We start from the raw sequence: 19,707 nt of genomic DNA on the forward strand, positions 1-19,707 counted from the left end.
GATTTGAACCCAGGACCTCCCATCTCTAGGTCTGGCTCTCAATCCAATAAGCCACCTAAATGTCCCCTTGAAAAGTTTTTAATATTGAACTAGCCCTGCATTCCTAGTATAATTCCTACCTGGTCATAATGTTTGATTTTTATGATACATTGTTGTAGTCTCCTATTTTTTTTAATTTGCATTGATATGCATTAATGAAATTGGTCTATTGTTTTCTTTCTTTGTTTTTGCTTTTTCTGGTGTGGGTATCAAAATGATATTTGTATCATAAAAAGAACCTCAAAGGACTCTTTGTTTTACTTAATTTTTCAAATAATTTACATAGTTTTGCTATTAATTATTCCTTATATTTTTCATAGAATTTACTTGTAAATCAAAATAATAGGATTTTTTCTTACAGAATTCATTCATGGCTTGTTCAATTCATTTTTATAAGAGTAGGATATTTAATTACTCTACTTTCTCATTGGTTAATCTGGACAATTTGTCTTTTTATAAATATTCACTTATTTTATTTATATTGTTAGTTTTACTCACATGGGGCAAAAATAATTCCTATTAATTGCTTTAATTTCATCTCCCTGGTGATACATTCATCTTTTTCATTTTTGATCCTGATTTCTTTTTATTTTAAAATAAAATGATTCAATAGTTTATCTTTTTATTTGTTCTTTAATTTAAAAAGTTTTCAGTTTTATTTGTTACTTTACTGGTATTTTTATATTCAATTTTGTTAATCTCTCCTTTGATTTACAGAATTTCCATATTTTTGTGTTTAATTAGATATTTTAAATTTATTCTTTCTCCAGTACTTTTTAATTGAATGCTCAATTCATTTCATCTGCTCTTTGTCCATTTTATTGATGTATGTGTTAAAGTTAACAATTTTCCCTTAAGTATTGCTTTTTTTTCATCTCACATTTTTGACACATTGTCCCATTTTTGTCACTGTCTGTAAAGAAATCATTGGTTGTTTCTATGATTTGTTCTTTGACCCACTCATTGTTTAGGTTTATATTATTTAGTTTCCAATTAATTTTTAATCTATGCTTTTGTAGCCCCTTGTTGAATGTGAATTTTAAAGTTTTATGGTCTGAAAGGGGTGCATTCAATATTTCTGCTTTTCTGTAATTTGTGAGATTTTTATGGCCTAATTCAAGGCCAATTTTTGTGAAGGTGCCATGCAAATCTGAGAAAAAAAGATATGCTGCTTTGCATTTCTATCTATCTATCTATCTATCTATCTATCTATCTATTAAATCTTCTCCAGAGTTCTGTCATATCTAAATTTTACAAAATTTTATTCATTTCCATATTTTCTTTCTTATTTATTTCATGATTAGATTTAGCTCTGCAAAGGGCAATTTATGATCCCCCATTAGTACAGTTTTATTATTTTCTCCTTTAACTTGTTTAACTTTTCCTTTATGAATTTGGATACGATAACTTTGACATATCTATGTATTTAGTATTGATATTACATGATTGTCTATGGTGTCTTTTTTTGCCAGAGGTAATTTCACTTTTATTTTTATTTAGGTTTTTTTTTCTTTGTCTAAGATCATAATGGCCTTTTTTTTTAACTTCAGCTAAAGCATAATAAATTCTGTCCCAGTCCATTATTTTAACTCTGTATATTGTGTTTCTTATAAGAATATTATTGGATTTTAGTTTCTAATCCATTCTACTATATATACTCCTGTCAGACTGGTAAATTCATCCCATTCACATTCAGTTTTGATTAGTAATTATGAATTTCTGTCCATTCTATTTCCTCCTGTTTTATCCTTTTTCCCTCTTTTTTACCCTGCCCCTTCTCAAAAGTCTGATTTGCTTCTGACTGCTCTTGATCAACTCTCCCTTTTATTTATTTTATCCAGGTCCTTTCCTATTTCTCTGTTAGGTAAGACAGATTTGTATACCCAACTGAGTAGGGATATATGTGTATATATGCATGTAAATATAAAATTTATTCCTTCTTTGAACTAATTCCAATGAGAATGAGGTTTAAGCATTGTCCTGATCTCCTATCAATTTCATGTGCAGTGTAAAAGCTCTGACTTTTTACCTCTTTCATGTGAGATAATTTCCCCTTTTCCAGAATTAAGGTCTGAATTCCCCTCACCCCCATAACTTGTGTTATGTTCCCTTGCTTCTGATACCTTTTTGTATTAATCCCTCAATACTCTTACAACTGTGTTACCCCCAACAAAGATTTCTATAAACATTTGTAATATGGCTGTTTTCCTCATTTTTGCTCTCCTTAATGTCATGTCTACCTCCACGATTTATACATAAGGGACCATAACACTAAGGTCCAAGTGGTGTTTTCATAGTTTTTGATGGAGAATCATTATCTTTACAAATTGTTTACATTTTTCTTCTGTTTTTAAACCTCAGTATTTTCCTCTAATGCCCTTAGGGTGACTTTGCTTATTTGAATATCTTGTCAATTTTTTAAAAACTGATATTATCCTCTAATGTAGTTCTCTGCTTTATGAGATAGAATGGGTCATAATTATCCATCATCAAAAGGCTGCTCAATAAAATCAACAGGGCACTAGATTTGAAATGAAGAAGATCTGAATTCAAATCTCACCTTAGATTCATATTAGCTGTATGACTTTGGATAAATTACTTATTTCTTTTGAGACTCAGTTGCTGCCTTTATAAAATAAGGGACTTTAAATTAATAGTTTATAAGATCCTTTCCAGATCTAAATCTATGATCTTATATTCTATTTTGGTAAAATTTTATAAATCAAAGTTGCTTTTGACAATCATCTCTCCATTTGGCATGTAAGATGTTTGCTGACCCAAATGCTTTCTAACATCTTTTGGTCTCCTTATTGTATCAATTAATCTACATTAGTTAAATTTCTATATAAAATTATTGTAGTTAGTATCAATGTCATTTCCCTTTTCCATTTCCTATATTTCCCTCATGCTTGTTTCAAGCATTGTTCATGACTGAGTTGTTTCAACTGAATGTAACTTGTTTTCTCATTACTATCTTCTTATTTTTGTGCTAACTCTAATCTTAATTTTGACAAACCATTGTTCTGTTTATTTATAGTTGATTCAAAGATAAATCCCATATCAACATGTTCTTTATTCTAATCTGTTAAAAATCTATTTCATTTCATGTCTCTTGCTTTCAAATTCCTAATTAAAGAAATCAAATAAATATATATGCGTGCTGAGACAAAGAGGAGTGTTGATTAGTAAACCCTTGATCAATTCATTTTTCCCAGTATAGATGATTCAATTAGAGAAAGTAAAAGATAGGTATAAGAAAAAATATGTAGTTACCTAAGTTTTTATTATCTTTTTTATGACATGTAAAGAAATTCTCTAATGAAAAACTTATTGAATTAGGGAGCATCTAGCCATTAGATGGCATATAATTGATCATATTCTTGGTGGATTTTGAAAATATAGGCACTATGGAAGGAGCTGACAATTGAGATGGGACACAATATTCTGTTATGATTTATGGTATCATAGAAGAAAGCCAGCTAAGGAAAAATAAGCCAGTACTTCAGAATCATTCTTTTCCTCTCAGTCTTGAGGTAGGAAATGGAAGGATTTCAGTCTTCTTCTCCCTCCTCCTTTTCCCCATCAGCAACAATGCTTTACAGTAGACCTTTTTGCCCAGTAAGAGTCATAAGGTAGAGTATTTATCCAGTGAATCAAGACAAGAAACAATTCCCAGAAATATTGACTATCAGGAGTTGAATTATTGAGAGGGCCAGATTAAGGGATCTCAGATGTGTGATATAACCAGCAAAAGTAATCTGTTGTCCAAGGAGGAACTGCATGAGGCACCATGAGAAGGAAAAAGACCTAAGTACTCTGCAGCACTGAATGCCTGGCCACATAGGGGACACCCTAAGTAGGTGCTTCTTTATAAGAATTTTTTGTTTATGCCTATCCTTCCCACTGATACTGTATGATTGTAAGAAAGCACACCACATTTTTTAGGGTAGGAATGGTTTATTAATATTGTTATTATAATTCTAACTCAGTAAAAATGTTTGCTTTGAGCTAGTTGTATCTGCTAGTTGACCATTATAGGGATAAATATAATGGTGGTCCCTTGTGTGCCATGGTTTCAGAATCACAGAGCACCTTAAAGGTGAGGGTAATTACCTTTCTGGAAACCCATAAAGTGAGAGAACCACCAGAAGATGTACTACATATGAAAATTAAACAATAGAAAATTAAAAGAGAATGGAAGCTTCTATTTTCCACAGTTAAGCATAAAAGATAAATTATTAGACAGCCATGGACTAGAAAAGATCATAAAAGACAAAATCAAAGATCTCAGTTATATAAAATTTTAAAACATCTGTGCAAATGAAATACATGAATCTAGAATGAGGACAAAAGTTAAAATCTGGGAATAAATCCTTATACCACATAATTCTGAAACAGTTCTAACAGTCAAAATCTATAGAAAACTGACAAAGAACTGGAAGATTAGAAGCCTACTGGACAAGTAGTCAAAGCATCTGGAAAATTCAAAAGAAGAAATACAAATATTCTATGACTTTCTGAAAATTTTTGAAAAATCACTAAAAAAATCAGAGGCATAAACATGAATTAAAATGACCCCAGGTCATTACCTTACATCCATCAAGGTAGAAAAGATACTAAAGAATGGAATTCTTGTTTAGCTATGTCTGTATCTTTGTGATTCCCTAAACCATACTGTCCATTGGGTTGTCTTGGCAAAGATACTGGAGTGTTTTGCCATGCCTTCTCCAGGGAATTTTGGCAAAAGGAAGTCAAGTGACTTGCCCAGAGTCATAGAACTACTAAGCATCCGAGGCCACATTTGAACTCAGGTCTAGCACTGTATTCATTGAGTCACCCATCTGCCTCAATAGAATAGTAACATATGCATGAAGCATTCTAATTCATTATCTATCAAACTGTGATATAGTACACCTGTCATGAAAAACAAATTGGAATTTCATAAAAGAATTAATTAAATCATTCTTACTTTTTGACTCAAAGTTTCTGCTCTAAGGATAAGAGCCACATTATAGAATATCCCTCTAGGCTATTTGTCAACCTGTATTCTCACACACTGGTTATGTCTTCAGAGTTTGTTTTATTACTTTCTGTTCTAGGGGTAGCCCTAAGGATCTGCACTCCTTACATTATAATCTATAATTCCCTCCAGAATGAATTCCAAAAATAATCATCCACTGGATACAGTTAGCTTTAAGCAAAACAAAGTATTAAATGAATGACATTGTAAAAACAGTAACAAAGCTCTCCCTGCCCCTGGAAAGGGGGGACAATTTCTCACAAATATATATATATATCATCCATGAGAAGAGTGGGCTCAAACTTAGAGTACAATAGCACTGAGGCATACTTTGAGGATACATGTATGACAAAAGGCAAATTAGAATTCCTAGTACTCCAGGACCTAGAAATTCTTTATAGTCTTCATACATAATAAGAGTAGTTATAGGATTTGCTGGGCAGCTTGAGTTCCTAGAGTCTACTCACCTTCATAATTTTCTTCTTTGTTGCCAGAAGATTTGTTTTTCCTTTGAGTCTCTTGGTATCTATGTCAGTCTGAAATATGTCTATAATTTCTTAACTGGGTCAGAACTTTTTATGCCATGATGAATGGGGGTGGGGGGTAAGAAAAGTTCCCTCTTCTTCATGTCTCCCTCTTCCTCCCAGAGAAGTATCTCCACCACAAAATATTCCTATGCCTAGAATTTTTCCCATTCTCAAACTGTTGAAATCCATTGAGGGTTTAGCTATTCAAAACTCCCAGGGGGCATTGTTAATTTGTTTGCTCAGCCAATTGTTCCCTTCTTGACTCAGAGAGGTGTTTGCATCTCATAAAGGGATCACAGGGATCATTTGGCATCTCATTCTAATCCCATTAAAACTTCATCATGTGTGGTTATGTTCTGTGACTACATCAATTGGACTGGGGGAAAGGGAAGAGGTTCACATACCTCTCATTAGGTGTAGAAAATGTTTATAATAATATTATTTATGATACCAAGAAGTAAACATATCCAGTCAACAATTAGGAATGAATGATCAAATTATATTGGGATATGACAAAATATCATTGCACTCTAAGGAATATGAAGAGCTCATTAAAAAAAAAACATGAGAACTTTCATTTGAAACAAGGGGAAATGAAGAAAGGAGAGCAAAAAACAATATACATGATCACTAAGGTATTGTAAATTATATCATAGAGGCAGAGTTTGAAAACTCTTTGCTCTAATATAATAGTCAATGTTAGCACCATACCACCAAGGATACGCCCATTCTCTCCATTAATAATTTGCAAACTTTCTATGAGAATGTACTTTAGAATGATGGGTATTTAGGGTATTTGTTGTGAGGTGGCAACTCTCTTGGAACAAAATGTATTAATTTTATTTTTCCAAGAAGTGGGGGAGGGAAGAGTACCTTTAAATCCAGGGAGAAGGGACCAGGAATATGTAAACCGAAAAAAAATAAAATTTAATACAACAAAAAGCACATTCATATAATAAGCATGTTAAAAGAAATGAAGGGGTTTCTGATGGCAATGAATAAAGACAAGCTTTTTTATATAAAGAAAAATCTAATTGTAATCCAAGATCTAGCCTCAATAAAATAAGAGTGCAACAATTTGATAACGAAAGTAAAAAAATAAGTAGTAAGTTGTATCAAATTTGAATTATGAAGTGAAATAAAAATTCTCAGACTCAAGTGTCAATGGACCAAAGGGGCAGAAGATACAACAAAATATGTTCAAATGACAAATTCACTGCAAAAAGAATTGAAAACACTCTAAGCAAAGATATCAAAACTTGAACAGAGGTCAGAAAGATAATGTAAGATGAAGTGAGATACTAATTGTGAAGCACTTATTAGAGTGCCTAGCACAGAGTAGGTGCTTAATAAACATTTATTCATTTCCCCTTTTAAAAATCATCAGATTACTTGAAAAATACAAAGAAAATGTTTGTCATTTTCAGAAAATTCCCTAGAATTCTTAAAATCAAAGGACAGCTATGTAGTTGAATAGAGCATATTAGACACTCAGAGAAATGTCAAAATCAACATAAGGCATATTTTTATCAATGTCCACACTTTCACCCATAAAGAAATAACTCAAGTGACTTAGAAGAAATATATCATCTATTAAGGTCCCCTAATTAAAATCACAGACAATATTCACCCATCATGACAAAACATGAAAAGATGAAATATGATTTACAGAAGTAAAAGGAAATTGAGCTTTGCCCTATAAGATCTTCTAATACGCTAAACTTAAAAGATTATTTATATAACTTACATGTGTGTAGAGTATCTTCAATCCCCCTTTCCAAAATTATAATCATTTTAAAGAAAAGGAAAGCAGCCCAGCCCAGGAAAATGACTAGGCAATTAGTGGAGAAACTGCATGAGTTGGATGTTAATTTGATATGTGTAGTCAAATTGAACCCCAGCTAAAACTCTGAATCATTAAATCAATAAATATAGATTTGTTGCAAGCTATACTAGGTAAACAGGGTAGTAGTTGAGGTTTTAGAATCTGAAGTTTCTTTATAGAGCAGTGAGAAAGAAAGGAATATGAGAAATGGAATCAGTGCTACATGGGATGAGCAAAAATATAGCAATATTATAATGATCAGAATAGTGTTAAACAAGGTAAGGGTAGATGCTAAGAATTGCAGAGAGAATTGTATTTAGTTTGGTACTGATGCATTTGTAAGAGAGGGATCAACCTAGACAAGTACTCCAAGTCACTGCAAGTGAGATGCCAAGCCCTGGTACTATTTTTAGGTGAGAAAACATCATAATTGAACTAACCCAGTTAGAGATATTAACTAGATCTGGCTATCTCTGTGTAATCAAGGCATTTCAACTGGGTTTAAGAGGAAGTCAAAACATATATCTGAATTGGTTGGGAGATGTAGTTATGCTTGGTGGTCCTTGTATAAAACCAGGAAGCTAGTTTGGAATTGAAAAGTTGAATGTCTAATAACTTAGAGTGGGGGCCTTCCCACCAATTCTTTGAAAAGGAATCCCTAGAGAGGAGAGAGAAACAAAAGGGCCAGGGACTTCTATCTCCTAGGCTAAATTTTCCTTCATATTTTCCCTGCCTCTGCCCTTAGAAGAAAACATCCTGAATTTAGGAGGACCAGAGAATTTAGACTCTTTCATTAGCTAATTGCTAATAATCTTGTAGGGTTCATAATCAGTTAAGGCTCATAAGATTGAACATTAGACAGACATCCCCAGCTTTCCAGGAATATCCCTAGAACTTTTTGGAAGATGTAGTAACTACCCTGGGGACTCAGCCTGTCACTGAATGTGGGGATTGGGAGAGTAGCTCTAGAGCATGTGCTACCCATGTGTCCTTGTAAGATTCTTGATCATGGTAATATTTGATGAATATAATAAACAAGTGGTGAAAGAAAAATGATTAGATAAACAAACAGGCTTTTAAGTAGTTAACATAATATAATAACATAATAAGGGAACATCAAGGAAAAAAAAGACTTCCTAACATCTCATATATATACTCTCAGTGTTAGCTTAAATATATGCCCTCCAGCTGTACTGTCAAAAAATGGAAAATAGCTGGTCTCCAACCTCTACACAATAATTCATATACTTAAAAATATTTAACTTCCATCTGTTGGTTCTAAGGCAGAAGAACAGTAAGGGCTAGGAAGTATTTTGAGTCTATCTTTAAACTCAGGTCTTCCCATCTTTAGTCCTGGCTCTCAATCTACTGAACCCCCTAGCTGCCCCCAGTTCATATACTTTTTAAAGAGAGAGTAGTGGCCTCAGCTCTTTCTTCTTCTAACTAAATGATCTCTAATTCTCAAAACTGTTTAAAATCTAAAACATCAGGTCAAGGAAACTAAAAATAGGATGTGGATCTGTCAATGCTTCTGGATTCAGTTTCTCCAAAAATTCCTTCTGGAATAGAAGTGAGCTAGGATGTGCCCTAATTGCTCCCTAACATGGCAAGATAGAGTGTATATTTTATGTAGAGCATCCATTCTCTCTCCATTTCTCATCTCCAAAGTGTCTACTAGTAAATGTGTCAATTTTGGAAGGAGCAAGCCAGCACTTGCAGATAAGGGGGATGGGGGTGGGGGCTATGAGGAAGGGGACAGCAGGGTTTTCACTGTAATATATTGTATAGTCTTTATGTTCTGATATGCCTGGGGATTTGGAGCTTGGAGGAAATTAGCATGCAGGGCAGTATGACTTCCTTGCTCCAGAAAGTGAAAGAAGCCAGCTATTACTGGCTAATACAAATAGCATCGTGCTATTTAAATCTCACGATTGCTTCAAATATGAAAAGGCGGCCATTTTTTCATCTTTCTATTGGGGTGGGGAGTGGAGAAGGAGTCTCAATTACTTCAGGGTATACTTCTAAGAGATATAGATTGACTCCTAAACCTCATATTCTTATCCTAGTGGATGTCATAAGAGGAGTTTCACTGTCATTCATTGGATGCCTCTCCATGACATTAAGGAGGGACTAAAAATTACAATGTCATTCCTCTCTAGCAGTGAGGCAATTTCATGGACTCCAAGAGTCCTGACCTCTTTTGTAGTAGGGTATAGACAAAATGTGGAGGCATTTGTATCCGACACAGTCCCCTTGAATTTTGACCTAGACTGCTCTATTTCAGCCCTGTTTACATCTTTTAACTTCAGAATGCACCATCATAATTTCTCAGTTATTACTCAGAACACATCCCTCCTACATTTCAGTTTTATGATCCTCATTTTAGAGATGATGACATGGAAGCCCAGAGCAGTAGCAATTGAGCAAACCAAGAGCTTCTGATCAAGCCCCAGAACACTAACTGCTTTTCTGAGAATTTTCTGCATTGGATAATTGTCCTGGCTCTACTGAGAGACAGATTATTTGGTTCTCCCACCCATCCCCATTGAAATCTAAAGATAGAAATTCTTACAGATACACATGCACCCGCATGCGCATGTGAGCACACACACACATACACACACATTGCTGTTAGTTTGCTAATTAGCAATAGTTAAACAGCATTTATATAATATATGCCAAGCACTGTGCTAAGGATTTAATTTTTTTTTCATGTAATTAGCACAACCCAAGGAAGTAGGTGCTATAATCATCCTCATTTTATGATGGAAGAAACTGAGGCAAATAGAGATTAAGTGACTTTACCAAGGTCACAGAGCTCGGAAGTGGCCAAGGCTGCATTCGAACCCAGGTCTTCCTGACTCTTGCCCCCACTTTGCCACCTAGTTGCTGTTCCTCTTATCATCTCCCATAGATCTCTTAATGAGTTTCAGTTCTTCTCTAGCATTCTCTTTGCTTTTTCTAGTCCTATTTCATCCTCTAATAATTCCAAATGTGCAGTCCCCAGTGTCTAATTGCTCCAGTCTGCAGCACACAACTTTCTAAATGAACCAGATGGACAGGTATGAGGCTTTAGAGGTTGAGAAGTACCCTGATACTGCACAGGGAGAAGCTCACTTCCAAGCTGAGGAACATATGAGCTCCCTCCTGCCCCCTTCTTAGGATAACTTTTATTATATTACAGTTTTTCAGTAAAGGATCCAAATGGCTAGCAATAAAATACATCTTTTCAGCATCTAAACATGCATAGGTAACTGCTGTCTTCAACAAACAACTTTGGTTCTTTTGTTAACCTCTATAGACAGAATGCCTTATCTTTCTCTTGTTTTTACTTTTTACTTTATTCCTCCAGGGGGGGCAGTCTAGGTCATTGTGGGTAGAGCACTAGTCCTGGAGTCAAGAAGCCCTGAGTTCAAATCTGGTCTCAGACACTTAGTAGCTGTGTGACCCTGGACAAGTCATTTAGCTCTGTTTTCCTCAGGTTCCTCATCTATAAAATGGGCTAAAGAAGGAAATGGTAAAGCCACTCTAGTCTTTTTGCCAAGAAATCCCCAAATGGGGTCACAAAGAATCTGATACAACTGAACAACGATTTTTCCTTCACTGTGTAAAATGAAAACCACAGAAAAATAAAGCTGAGAGTGAGTTCAGCAGTTGTCTGGTCCAACCCTCTCATTTTGCAGGTAAGGAAAACCAGGTTCAGATCAGTGATAAATTCAGTTTGTAATATCATAAGATGGGACATCACAAGTGATGTAGGTAGACGTATTTAATATAGCAATACATAATTGGAGCTCAGTAGAGAAGGCAGAGCTGAAGTTCATTTGAATCTCCCAAACAGAGAATATGATTGAAACAATTGGAGTGATGAGAGAAAATTGTCAATGACAGAATCCTAGAGAGAGAACTGACTACTTTTAAGAAAAACAGGAAAAGAGTGACAAATTAGAAGATAAGCCAGAAAAGAAAATAGGGAATGAGTTATGGAAGCCAATAGGAAAAGCATCATAGAATTTTTTTAAAGTTAGGAGAGGCATTAGAGGAAATCTATTCCAATTCTCACTTTACAAACAGGCAAACTGAGGTACACAGTGAGAAATAAATTTACTATAGAGTATAGCAAGGTGGCTCAGTGAATTGAGACAGACCCAGAGACAGGAGGTCCTGGGTTCAATTCTGGCCTCAGATGTTTCTTAGCTGTGTGACCCTGGACAAGTCACTTAATAAACATTGCCTAACCCATACCACTCTTCTGCCACAGAACCAATAAACACCATTGATTCTAAGAATGAGGGTAAAGGTTAAAAAAATAGATTGTAACAGTAGATTATTCTAACACAGTAAGAGTTGGGACCACGTCTCCTGACTCAATGACCAGTGTGCTCTGAATTACATCATATAATTTCAAACATCATAGAGAAGGTTAACTAAGTAAACCATGAAGAGATGGAAAAGGATGAAGATATACAGAAAGGCTATTTAATTTGGCAATTAGCTCACCTATGGCCTTTAAAAAAATAAATGTCAGTGTGATTATGGTAGTAGAAACAAGACTGCAAAGGGTTAGTAAGGTAAGATGTCATGAGGGCAGTGAGTTGTGGACTATTCTAATAAATTTGCAATTGAAAGAAACTAGAAAGGAAAAGTAAACTAGCAAGAGAGAATATGAGCCCCCCCTACCACCCCCAAATATTTTGTTCATTTATTTTCTTAAGGCTAGAAAGAAGGAATTCAGTAATGGGGGTGGGGTTGAAGATGCAGGAGAGATAAGAGATACCATATTTTGTTTTTTTATTTTTGGATTCCTCAGGACCAAGAGCAGCACTTTATTAATAACAAAATGATTTTTTAAAATTGAATTTGGCTGAATTTGTTGACTTTATGGATCCATAGTCCCACGGGACTCAGAAGAAAATGGAATTAACAGAAGATTATAGGTCAGTCTTTAAAAAGAGCCTGGTTCATAGCATTGAGCCTGCTGGAGGCATTTTGATATATTCATATGATCGCAGTAATACTAAGTCCTCTTCTGGAGATAAGCCTAAAGATCTTTTTACACATATAGTTTCTACAACACATCTTAAATTATTCTATTTCTTCATCATTAATAAAAAGAAGGTAAATTAAGGAGAAAAAAAGATGAAGGGAAGAGGAGGGACCATTTTTGAAGAAATGCTAGCACCACGGTAAGGTCACTAATCAAAAATACCAACAATAATGGATAATCTGTAGCTAATAAAGAAATAAGCAGTGAGACATTTCCACTTGAAGTCTAAGATCCTGCTTTCTGCTTCCTATTCAATATATATACTTCATATACCCAGGTGACAGAACTAGAGTGACAAGATTGCAATGTGGGGCCATTTGGTTCTTTACTGAACGAGCACTGTTCTTTCAAGTGTTTCTCTTCTCACATATCTGAGAACAAGCTGGGCACTCACTCTCAATTAATTGGCATAATTCTTTTTCAAATATTAGTAGACGGTTTTTACCCCTTCCACTGATACTTTCATTTTCATAGGGGACTAGAACTATCACAAGTATGACCTAAAAGAATGAATCTCTAATTGTAATATTTCAAGACACCATATCAAGCTAAGTAATCAACTGCCTAGCCTACTTGATCATACGGTTGTTCTTATTAAGTGGCTGCAAACAGAGTGCATAAGATGCTCTCCATCTCAATTATACTGGAGAATGATTTCTACTCCCAAATTAATTCCACTGTAAATTTATAATCTACTAAAACTCAGAGTTCAAAGCTAAGCTAACAGCAGAACCAGTAATGAATGTAACCCCATTTAGAGCCAACAGGCTCTTGTAAAAACCAGCATGAGGTGAGAATGAAGACTCTCATTTGTGAACAAAACTATGTTATCAAAGATATCAGTATAATTGTATATCCTGTATTCAGAAAATGATTTGGTCTCTTCAGGGTTGAAGATAAAGACAGTGTCTTTCTTCCACCCATTTTATATTCTGTCCTCTCTAGCTTAATCTGAGAATTATCAAAAGTGTATCCTACCCTCTCCCATTTCCTCTCCTTGGTCAGAAGGATTATCACCAATTTGGGGTGCATCTGGTAGCCATCCTCGCTGAAGGACAGGTTTCTCCCTTCAAAAGTGACATTGATTAGGTACCTAGGAAGATAAAAAAGAAAGAAAAATTAAGCATGGACACCCAAGTACATATGAAACATAATTATAGAAATCTTATGTACTGCCTCTCCAACTCTGATCTGTTAAGGAACTCAAGTGTAAATATATCAAGGCAGAAAAAAAAACATTTTCAAAAGAGAAGAATAAGCTGAATGACAAGACTTGAAATAATACATGAGGAGAGGGATGGGATATAGGGCCAATAAAGGTGGAGAAATGAACTTTCAAGTAACAAAGCAGAAAGAAAATAATAATGAAAAATGAAAAACAGAAGGGATATAAAATGAAATAATGAGAGTATAGGAAGGAAAAGTTAGTGGAAATTAAAGAAAATAATGATAAAAATTTAAAAAAAGAAGAAAGAAAGGTAAATGAAGGAGAAAAATGAATGCCAAAAGAACTCTCTTTTTTAATTGTTAGCAAACCACCATGCTACATGATATCTAACATTAATAAATACCACTGAAACAAATAAATACACATTATTTACATATTACTGTATTAATGTATTATCATTATACCACCTGCTAATTTAGCATAAATTGAAAGGGCATAAGGATCCCAAACAAATTTCATTGATTTCAGTGCTGCCAATTCTGCTCCCAGTTGGTCACACCTGGGACAGGATATGGCTTTGTTCAGGTTTTTCTAGAAAATCAGAGATCTAAGGCCTAGATTATTCAAAGAGTTATAGCTCATTCTCCAGAACTACAGAATCTCAGAGTTGGGAGGGACTCTGGAGTAAACTTATTCCAACCTGTACCTGTATCCTCACCATAGCATGAATGTTGACAGATGCTGTGGAGGCAAAAGAAGTGGGACTCTGAGAGCAAAAACAGAGAGTATCCCTGGGATGACCCAAGGGAAAAAGATAAATAGAAGAAGGAAGATGATCTCTGAGGATCTTCTGAAGATAAGTGACATTCATAATTCATAAATATCCAACTATTTAGGCCTCCTCATTTCTTTGGCAGAGCACATCAACAAACCAACCAATTAACAAGCAATTATTGTTTATTAATTTTTTTGTTAAAAATCTGGAACACATCACAGATTTGCATGTTGTCCTTGTGGAGGAGCCATGGTAACCTTCTCTGAACCATTCTAACTTCATATGTACTGCCAAAGCAAGCACTTAAGTATTTATTCAGTCCTACCATGTTCAGGCATTGTCATAAGTCTGAGGTTACAAATAAGAATGAAATAATCCTTTTTTCTCCAGAAGCTCATGTGAGAATATACACACATTTTATTTATATATATGCACATACATTACTAATACATATGGAAAAATGCAAGGTAATTAGGGGAAAAGGTACTTAAAATTATGGGAAATCAGGAAATATATGGAAGATAGTGCTAGAGTTGTGTCTTGAAGAAACAGATTGAATGAGGTAGAGGTGAGAAGGTAGTGTTATTCCAGTCATGGGAGATGGTCAATACAAAGACAGAGAAACAGGAGATGGAATACCATGAATCAAAAACAAAAGAAGAAGACCATGTTAACTGACTTTTAAGTATGGGAAGGGGAATATGTGATGAGGCTGAAAAAATAGGTTGGGACCATATTGTGAAGCACTTTAAAAGTCAGAGAGAAGTTTATACTCAAATGTATTCATTTAAGGGAATGGCAGGGTCATATCTGCAATTAAAGAGAATCAATTCAGCCCTTATAAAAAGCCATTGAAATAGTTTAGGTGAGAGATTAAGATAATAGGGACTAGTGGCTACTGTGTTAGTAGAGAAAAAGAGACAGTTTTCACTGATCTTAAGGAAGTAGAAATGGCAAAATATATTAACTAATGAGATAGTTAAGATGAATGAGTAAGTAGAGGATAAAGCTAAGTTATGAACTTAGGAATTTGGAAGGGTGGTGGTCTCCTTGACAGGAAAAGCAAAGGTTGCAATTAGGTGGGATTAAATTAATTTTGAGATGTCTCTGGGAAACCCTATTTGAAATGTCAAATAAGTAGTTGGTGAAGTGGGACTGAAGCTCAGTGGAGACTAAGTTGGATAAATAGATCTGGAGTCATCAGTAGAAATATGATAATTAGACCCAGGAGAAGGAGGTTATAAATAAGAGAAAAGTATAGAAAGAGAAGAATGTCTAAGCAAGAACTTTTGAAAAAATAGTTATAGAGTAATGACATGGATGAAAATCAGTGAAAGAAATTAAAAAGATGTGGTCTGACTAATAGGAAGAAAACTTAGAAAGAGTTGGACCATGAAAACTCAGAGAGGAGTGAGTATTTAGAAGGAAAAATCATTAGAAATTTTAAATGTGAAAAAGAAGTGAAAAAGGATGAGGTTTGAGGGAACAAAAAACAAGATCTGGTAGCTTACACATAGTAGTTTTAAGCTGAGTGATGAGGTGAAAAGTCAGCCTGCAAAGGGTTGAGGAGTGAAGAGGCAGAGAGGAAGTACAATCAACAAATGAAGATAGCTTTTTCTTGGAATTAAATGAGAGAGTAGAGCTATGGGGTGATAACTTGATGGTAGGGGCTAGTAGATAATTTTTTAAGGATGGAGATTTGGGCATGTTTGAAGAGAGTAGGGAAGGATCTAGAAAACTGAGAGAGATTAAAGACTGGTGGAAAGGCTGATGACAGATGGGAAAATTTACTGGAGGAGAAGGTAGGAGATAGGAACAAGGATTGGTCTATGCAAGAACTACCTAATTATCTGATCCATAGAAAGGAAAGTGGGAGGTGATGTCAAGGTGGTTTTAGATGAAGATAAGGGGAGAAGAGAGAGTACAGCATATCAGATGGCTTCACTTTTCTCAGTAAAGTTAAGACTCAAGGACTTTAATTTAGAGGAGAAAGGGAGGAAGGGTTATAGGAGGCTTGAAGAGAGAGAGAAAGTTTATAATAGCTTTTGTGAGAAATAAGGAATCAGTTAGAAAGGACGATTCTTCTCTGCTTTTACGGTAGGATTGAAATTAAATAATATGCTTCATTCAGCAGCACCTAAATAGAAGTCAAGGAAATAGATGGTGGAAGTAATCCAAGGCTGTGGTTTGTCAAAGGATAAACAGCAATAAGATAAAGGTGCAATGGATTCCAAAGACATTTGGGGAATTTCTAAGCATACGTGTACCCCTACTGCCAAGTGTTGGGAGTCATCAGGACATGCTTTGGTTCAAGTTAGCCTTTAGAAGGGCATCTTCTCATTTGCAATGGAATCTGCATCTACTTTTTCGCTTGTCAAAAATTAGAATTTTCTCTTTAAAGATGTCCAATACAGTTACATATTTTAACTCTTTAGGTCCATGATTCTTGTTCTTCTTGAGAGCTTCTTATCATCCATGACCTACTTCTCCTACAAAATGTTAGACCATTGTATCCTACATATCCTTACTCTAAATATTTTAAATCTGCTTTTCCAAAATCCATTGTACATTTCGAACTATGCCTGGTAGTTCTCTACTCTTTCACAAACTCTAATACAGTTTATCACTCCAAAAGCCCTTTTCAAGCCTTCAACAATCAATCCCTAATTGATCAGAATTAAGCAGAAATCACTTTCCTTTATTAGATGAAATATTAAGGAAAGTCAGCAATTTTTCAGTTGATTCTAGTCTATCTTCCCAGCTTTATTATACATCCTTTTCCCCCCCTCATACACTCTTAGGTCTAGCCAAATTGACCTTCTTCCATTTCCTCACAAACAGCATTCAATTTCCAGAGCATCCTCTCAGTCTGTCTCTCTTGCCTGGAATGCTCAGCTGACTACCACCTCTTAAAATCTCTCGTACCCTATAGAACTCAGTTCAAACACTGACAGGAAGCCTTTTTTCCTCCTCCTTCCTACCTCAACAGATGTTCAAGTCTCTTTCAAGAATTATTTTACATTTATTTTATATATGAATTGAAGTCAGGAAGACCTGAGTTCAAATCCAGCCTCAGACACTCAATAGCTGTGTCCTGAGCAAGCCATTTAACCTGATCCATTTGTTTCCTCCTCTGTAAAATGAGGATAATATAAGTACCTACCTTACCAGTTGTGAGGATTAAATGAAATAAGTGCTTTATATATCTTAAAACGTACTACAAATGCTAGCCATCACCATCACATTATTGTTAGAGAAAGAGAGAAAGGTAACACAATATATAGTCAATAGACAGCCAGCCTTATAAAGAGGAGAATCTGAATTTGAGTCCTGCTTCTTCCATATATTGGCCATGTGATCCTGGTCAAGTCAATTAATGTGCCAAGAACAATTCTCTAGATTATGAGTTATAGAAAAATTGTCAAAAAAGTGTTCTAAATCTCTTATAATCAGAGAGATGCAAATCAAAACAACTCTGAGGTATCACCTCACACCTAGCAGATTGGCTAACATGACAGCAGAGGAAAGCAGTGAATGCTGGAGGGGATGTGGCAAAGTGGGGACACTAATTCATTGCTGGTGGAGTTGTGAATTGATTTGAAAAGCTATCATAGGATCCAAAAGAAACAGTCTGCTCAACCCCAGGAGGTTGATATAAGAAAACTTCCCTTTCAACTAGTTATCAATAGTAGAAAATGCTATTTTGGGAGGTAATCGATCCCTCCTTCATGGAGGTCTTCAAGCAGAAGGTAGATGAAACTTGTTCACATCAGTTAGGTGAAATAGTGAATAGATCATTGGACCCTGTGTCAGGAAGACCTGAGTTCAGACTATGGGAGAAACACTTAGCCTTTGTTTGCTTCAGTTTCTCCATCTGTAAAATGATAATAATAGTACCTACCACCCCCCTCCTAGGGTTGTCATAAGAATAACATGAGATAATATTTGTAAAGTGCTTTGTAATCTTTAAGGACATCATATATATAAATGATAAGTAAATATCATTCAGTCATTTCAGTAGTGCCAATTCTTCATGACCCTTTTTTGGCATTTTCTTGGCAAAGACACTAAAGCAGTTTGCCATTTACTTCTCCAGTTTATTTTACATATGAAGAAACTGAGGCAAACAAGGTTAAGTGACTTGCCCAGGGTCACACAGCTGGTAAGTGTCTAAAAGGAGATTTGAATTCATATCTTCCTGACTCTAGCCCTGGTGCTCTTTTACTTGTGCCAGTGAGGTGCTCAACGAAATGAATAACTAGGGTCACAAATTACCTTCCGGGGAAGACTCTTGTTTAGGTATATGTTAGACTAGATAGTCTCAGAAGTCCCTTCTAAATCAGAAATTTTGTAATTCTGGGAGGCACCTTCCTCCTAAGTGCTTGGAGGAAATGGGGAGAGGGTTCAAGTCAGTTACAATGAGCCGACACCCCTATATATCTGAAGGGAATGACTCATAGGAGTGGGACCCAAACTGATCAAACACAGCCAAGAAAACATGTGCTCTGGGCTGTTATATTACAGTGTACATAGTGGCACACATGTTCAGATTAGCAAGAACTATGTAGGTAATTGAGAGGTGTGCCAGTGAAATCTTCCCTGCCACCTGCACCCCAGTCCCCACCCCTTTTCACTGCTGGCTGCTATGATCTGATAATTAGCACATTCCTCACTGAAGAATTCCCATAGGGGTACTCATTACAACAGCATTAATGCAACTGTGCTAACGATAATTAATGCTCCTTTACCATAACTGCCCAAGAAATCAATAATGATTAGCTCCATGTTCATAAGACGTGTGCTCCTAAGCCTCCTGCCTGGTACTGCCTAAAAGTGATGAGCCCATTAAAAACCTGGAAAGGTAGAGACAATATAATCAGGGAGAAGGTGTTGCCTAACTTGAGGGAGAGGGAGATGAAAAGGGGTGGTAGTCAAGTAAACAGATGGAAGAGCTCTTTAATACATTGAAAGGAAAGATATTGATCACCAGAAGCTGGTAAAAAGCTTCTTCTCTTTTCTCTGCCTCATCCCACAAACTGATAGCGGTACAATTTCAGGAACCATGAATATTCGAGCAATAAAGATGCCAGAACCCAATCCCTTCCTGGTTGCCTAAAGTGATGCTCTTGGCAACATAGAATAGAACCCTCTTAGGTCACTCTCCCTGGTGTCCAGGACCTGACTGGAAACTCACATTCCTTTTATTCATGATCAACAGGTGGTTCCAGAGATATAAGTGAAGTATAAAGTAGCCTCCCCAAAACTCCTTTTCAATCTAACTTGATAAATCCTACTGTGTACCTACT

The 19,707-nt window shown here is 35.5% G+C and overlaps 1 protein-coding gene and 1 non-coding gene across 7 annotated transcripts in view; both read right to left on the reverse strand.

The window, feature by feature from the left end:
• The window catches only part of GRIN2B (glutamate ionotropic receptor NMDA type subunit 2B), a 641,083-nt gene that overhangs the window by 155,135 nt on the left and 466,241 nt on the right, over nucleotides 1–19,707 (reverse strand). For all 6 annotated transcript variants that reach the window (XM_056799173.1, XM_056799172.1, XM_056799176.1 and 3 more), the window contains one exon: nucleotides 13,437–13,551. In XM_056799173.1, the coding sequence (XP_056655151.1) occupies nucleotides 13,437–13,551 (115 nt within the window). The remainder of the gene's footprint in view (nucleotides 1–13,436; nucleotides 13,552–19,707) is intronic.
• On the reverse strand, nucleotides 14,601–14,704 carry LOC130454805 (U6 spliceosomal RNA). Its single transcript, XR_008912607.1, has one exon. It is a non-coding gene; the product is annotated as a U6 spliceosomal RNA (small nuclear RNA).

This window comes from Monodelphis domestica, chromosome 5 (genome assembly GCF_027887165.1).
Source record: "Monodelphis domestica isolate mMonDom1 chromosome 5, mMonDom1.pri, whole genome shotgun sequence".
Classification (NCBI taxonomy): domain Eukaryota; kingdom Metazoa; phylum Chordata; class Mammalia; order Didelphimorphia; family Didelphidae; genus Monodelphis; species Monodelphis domestica.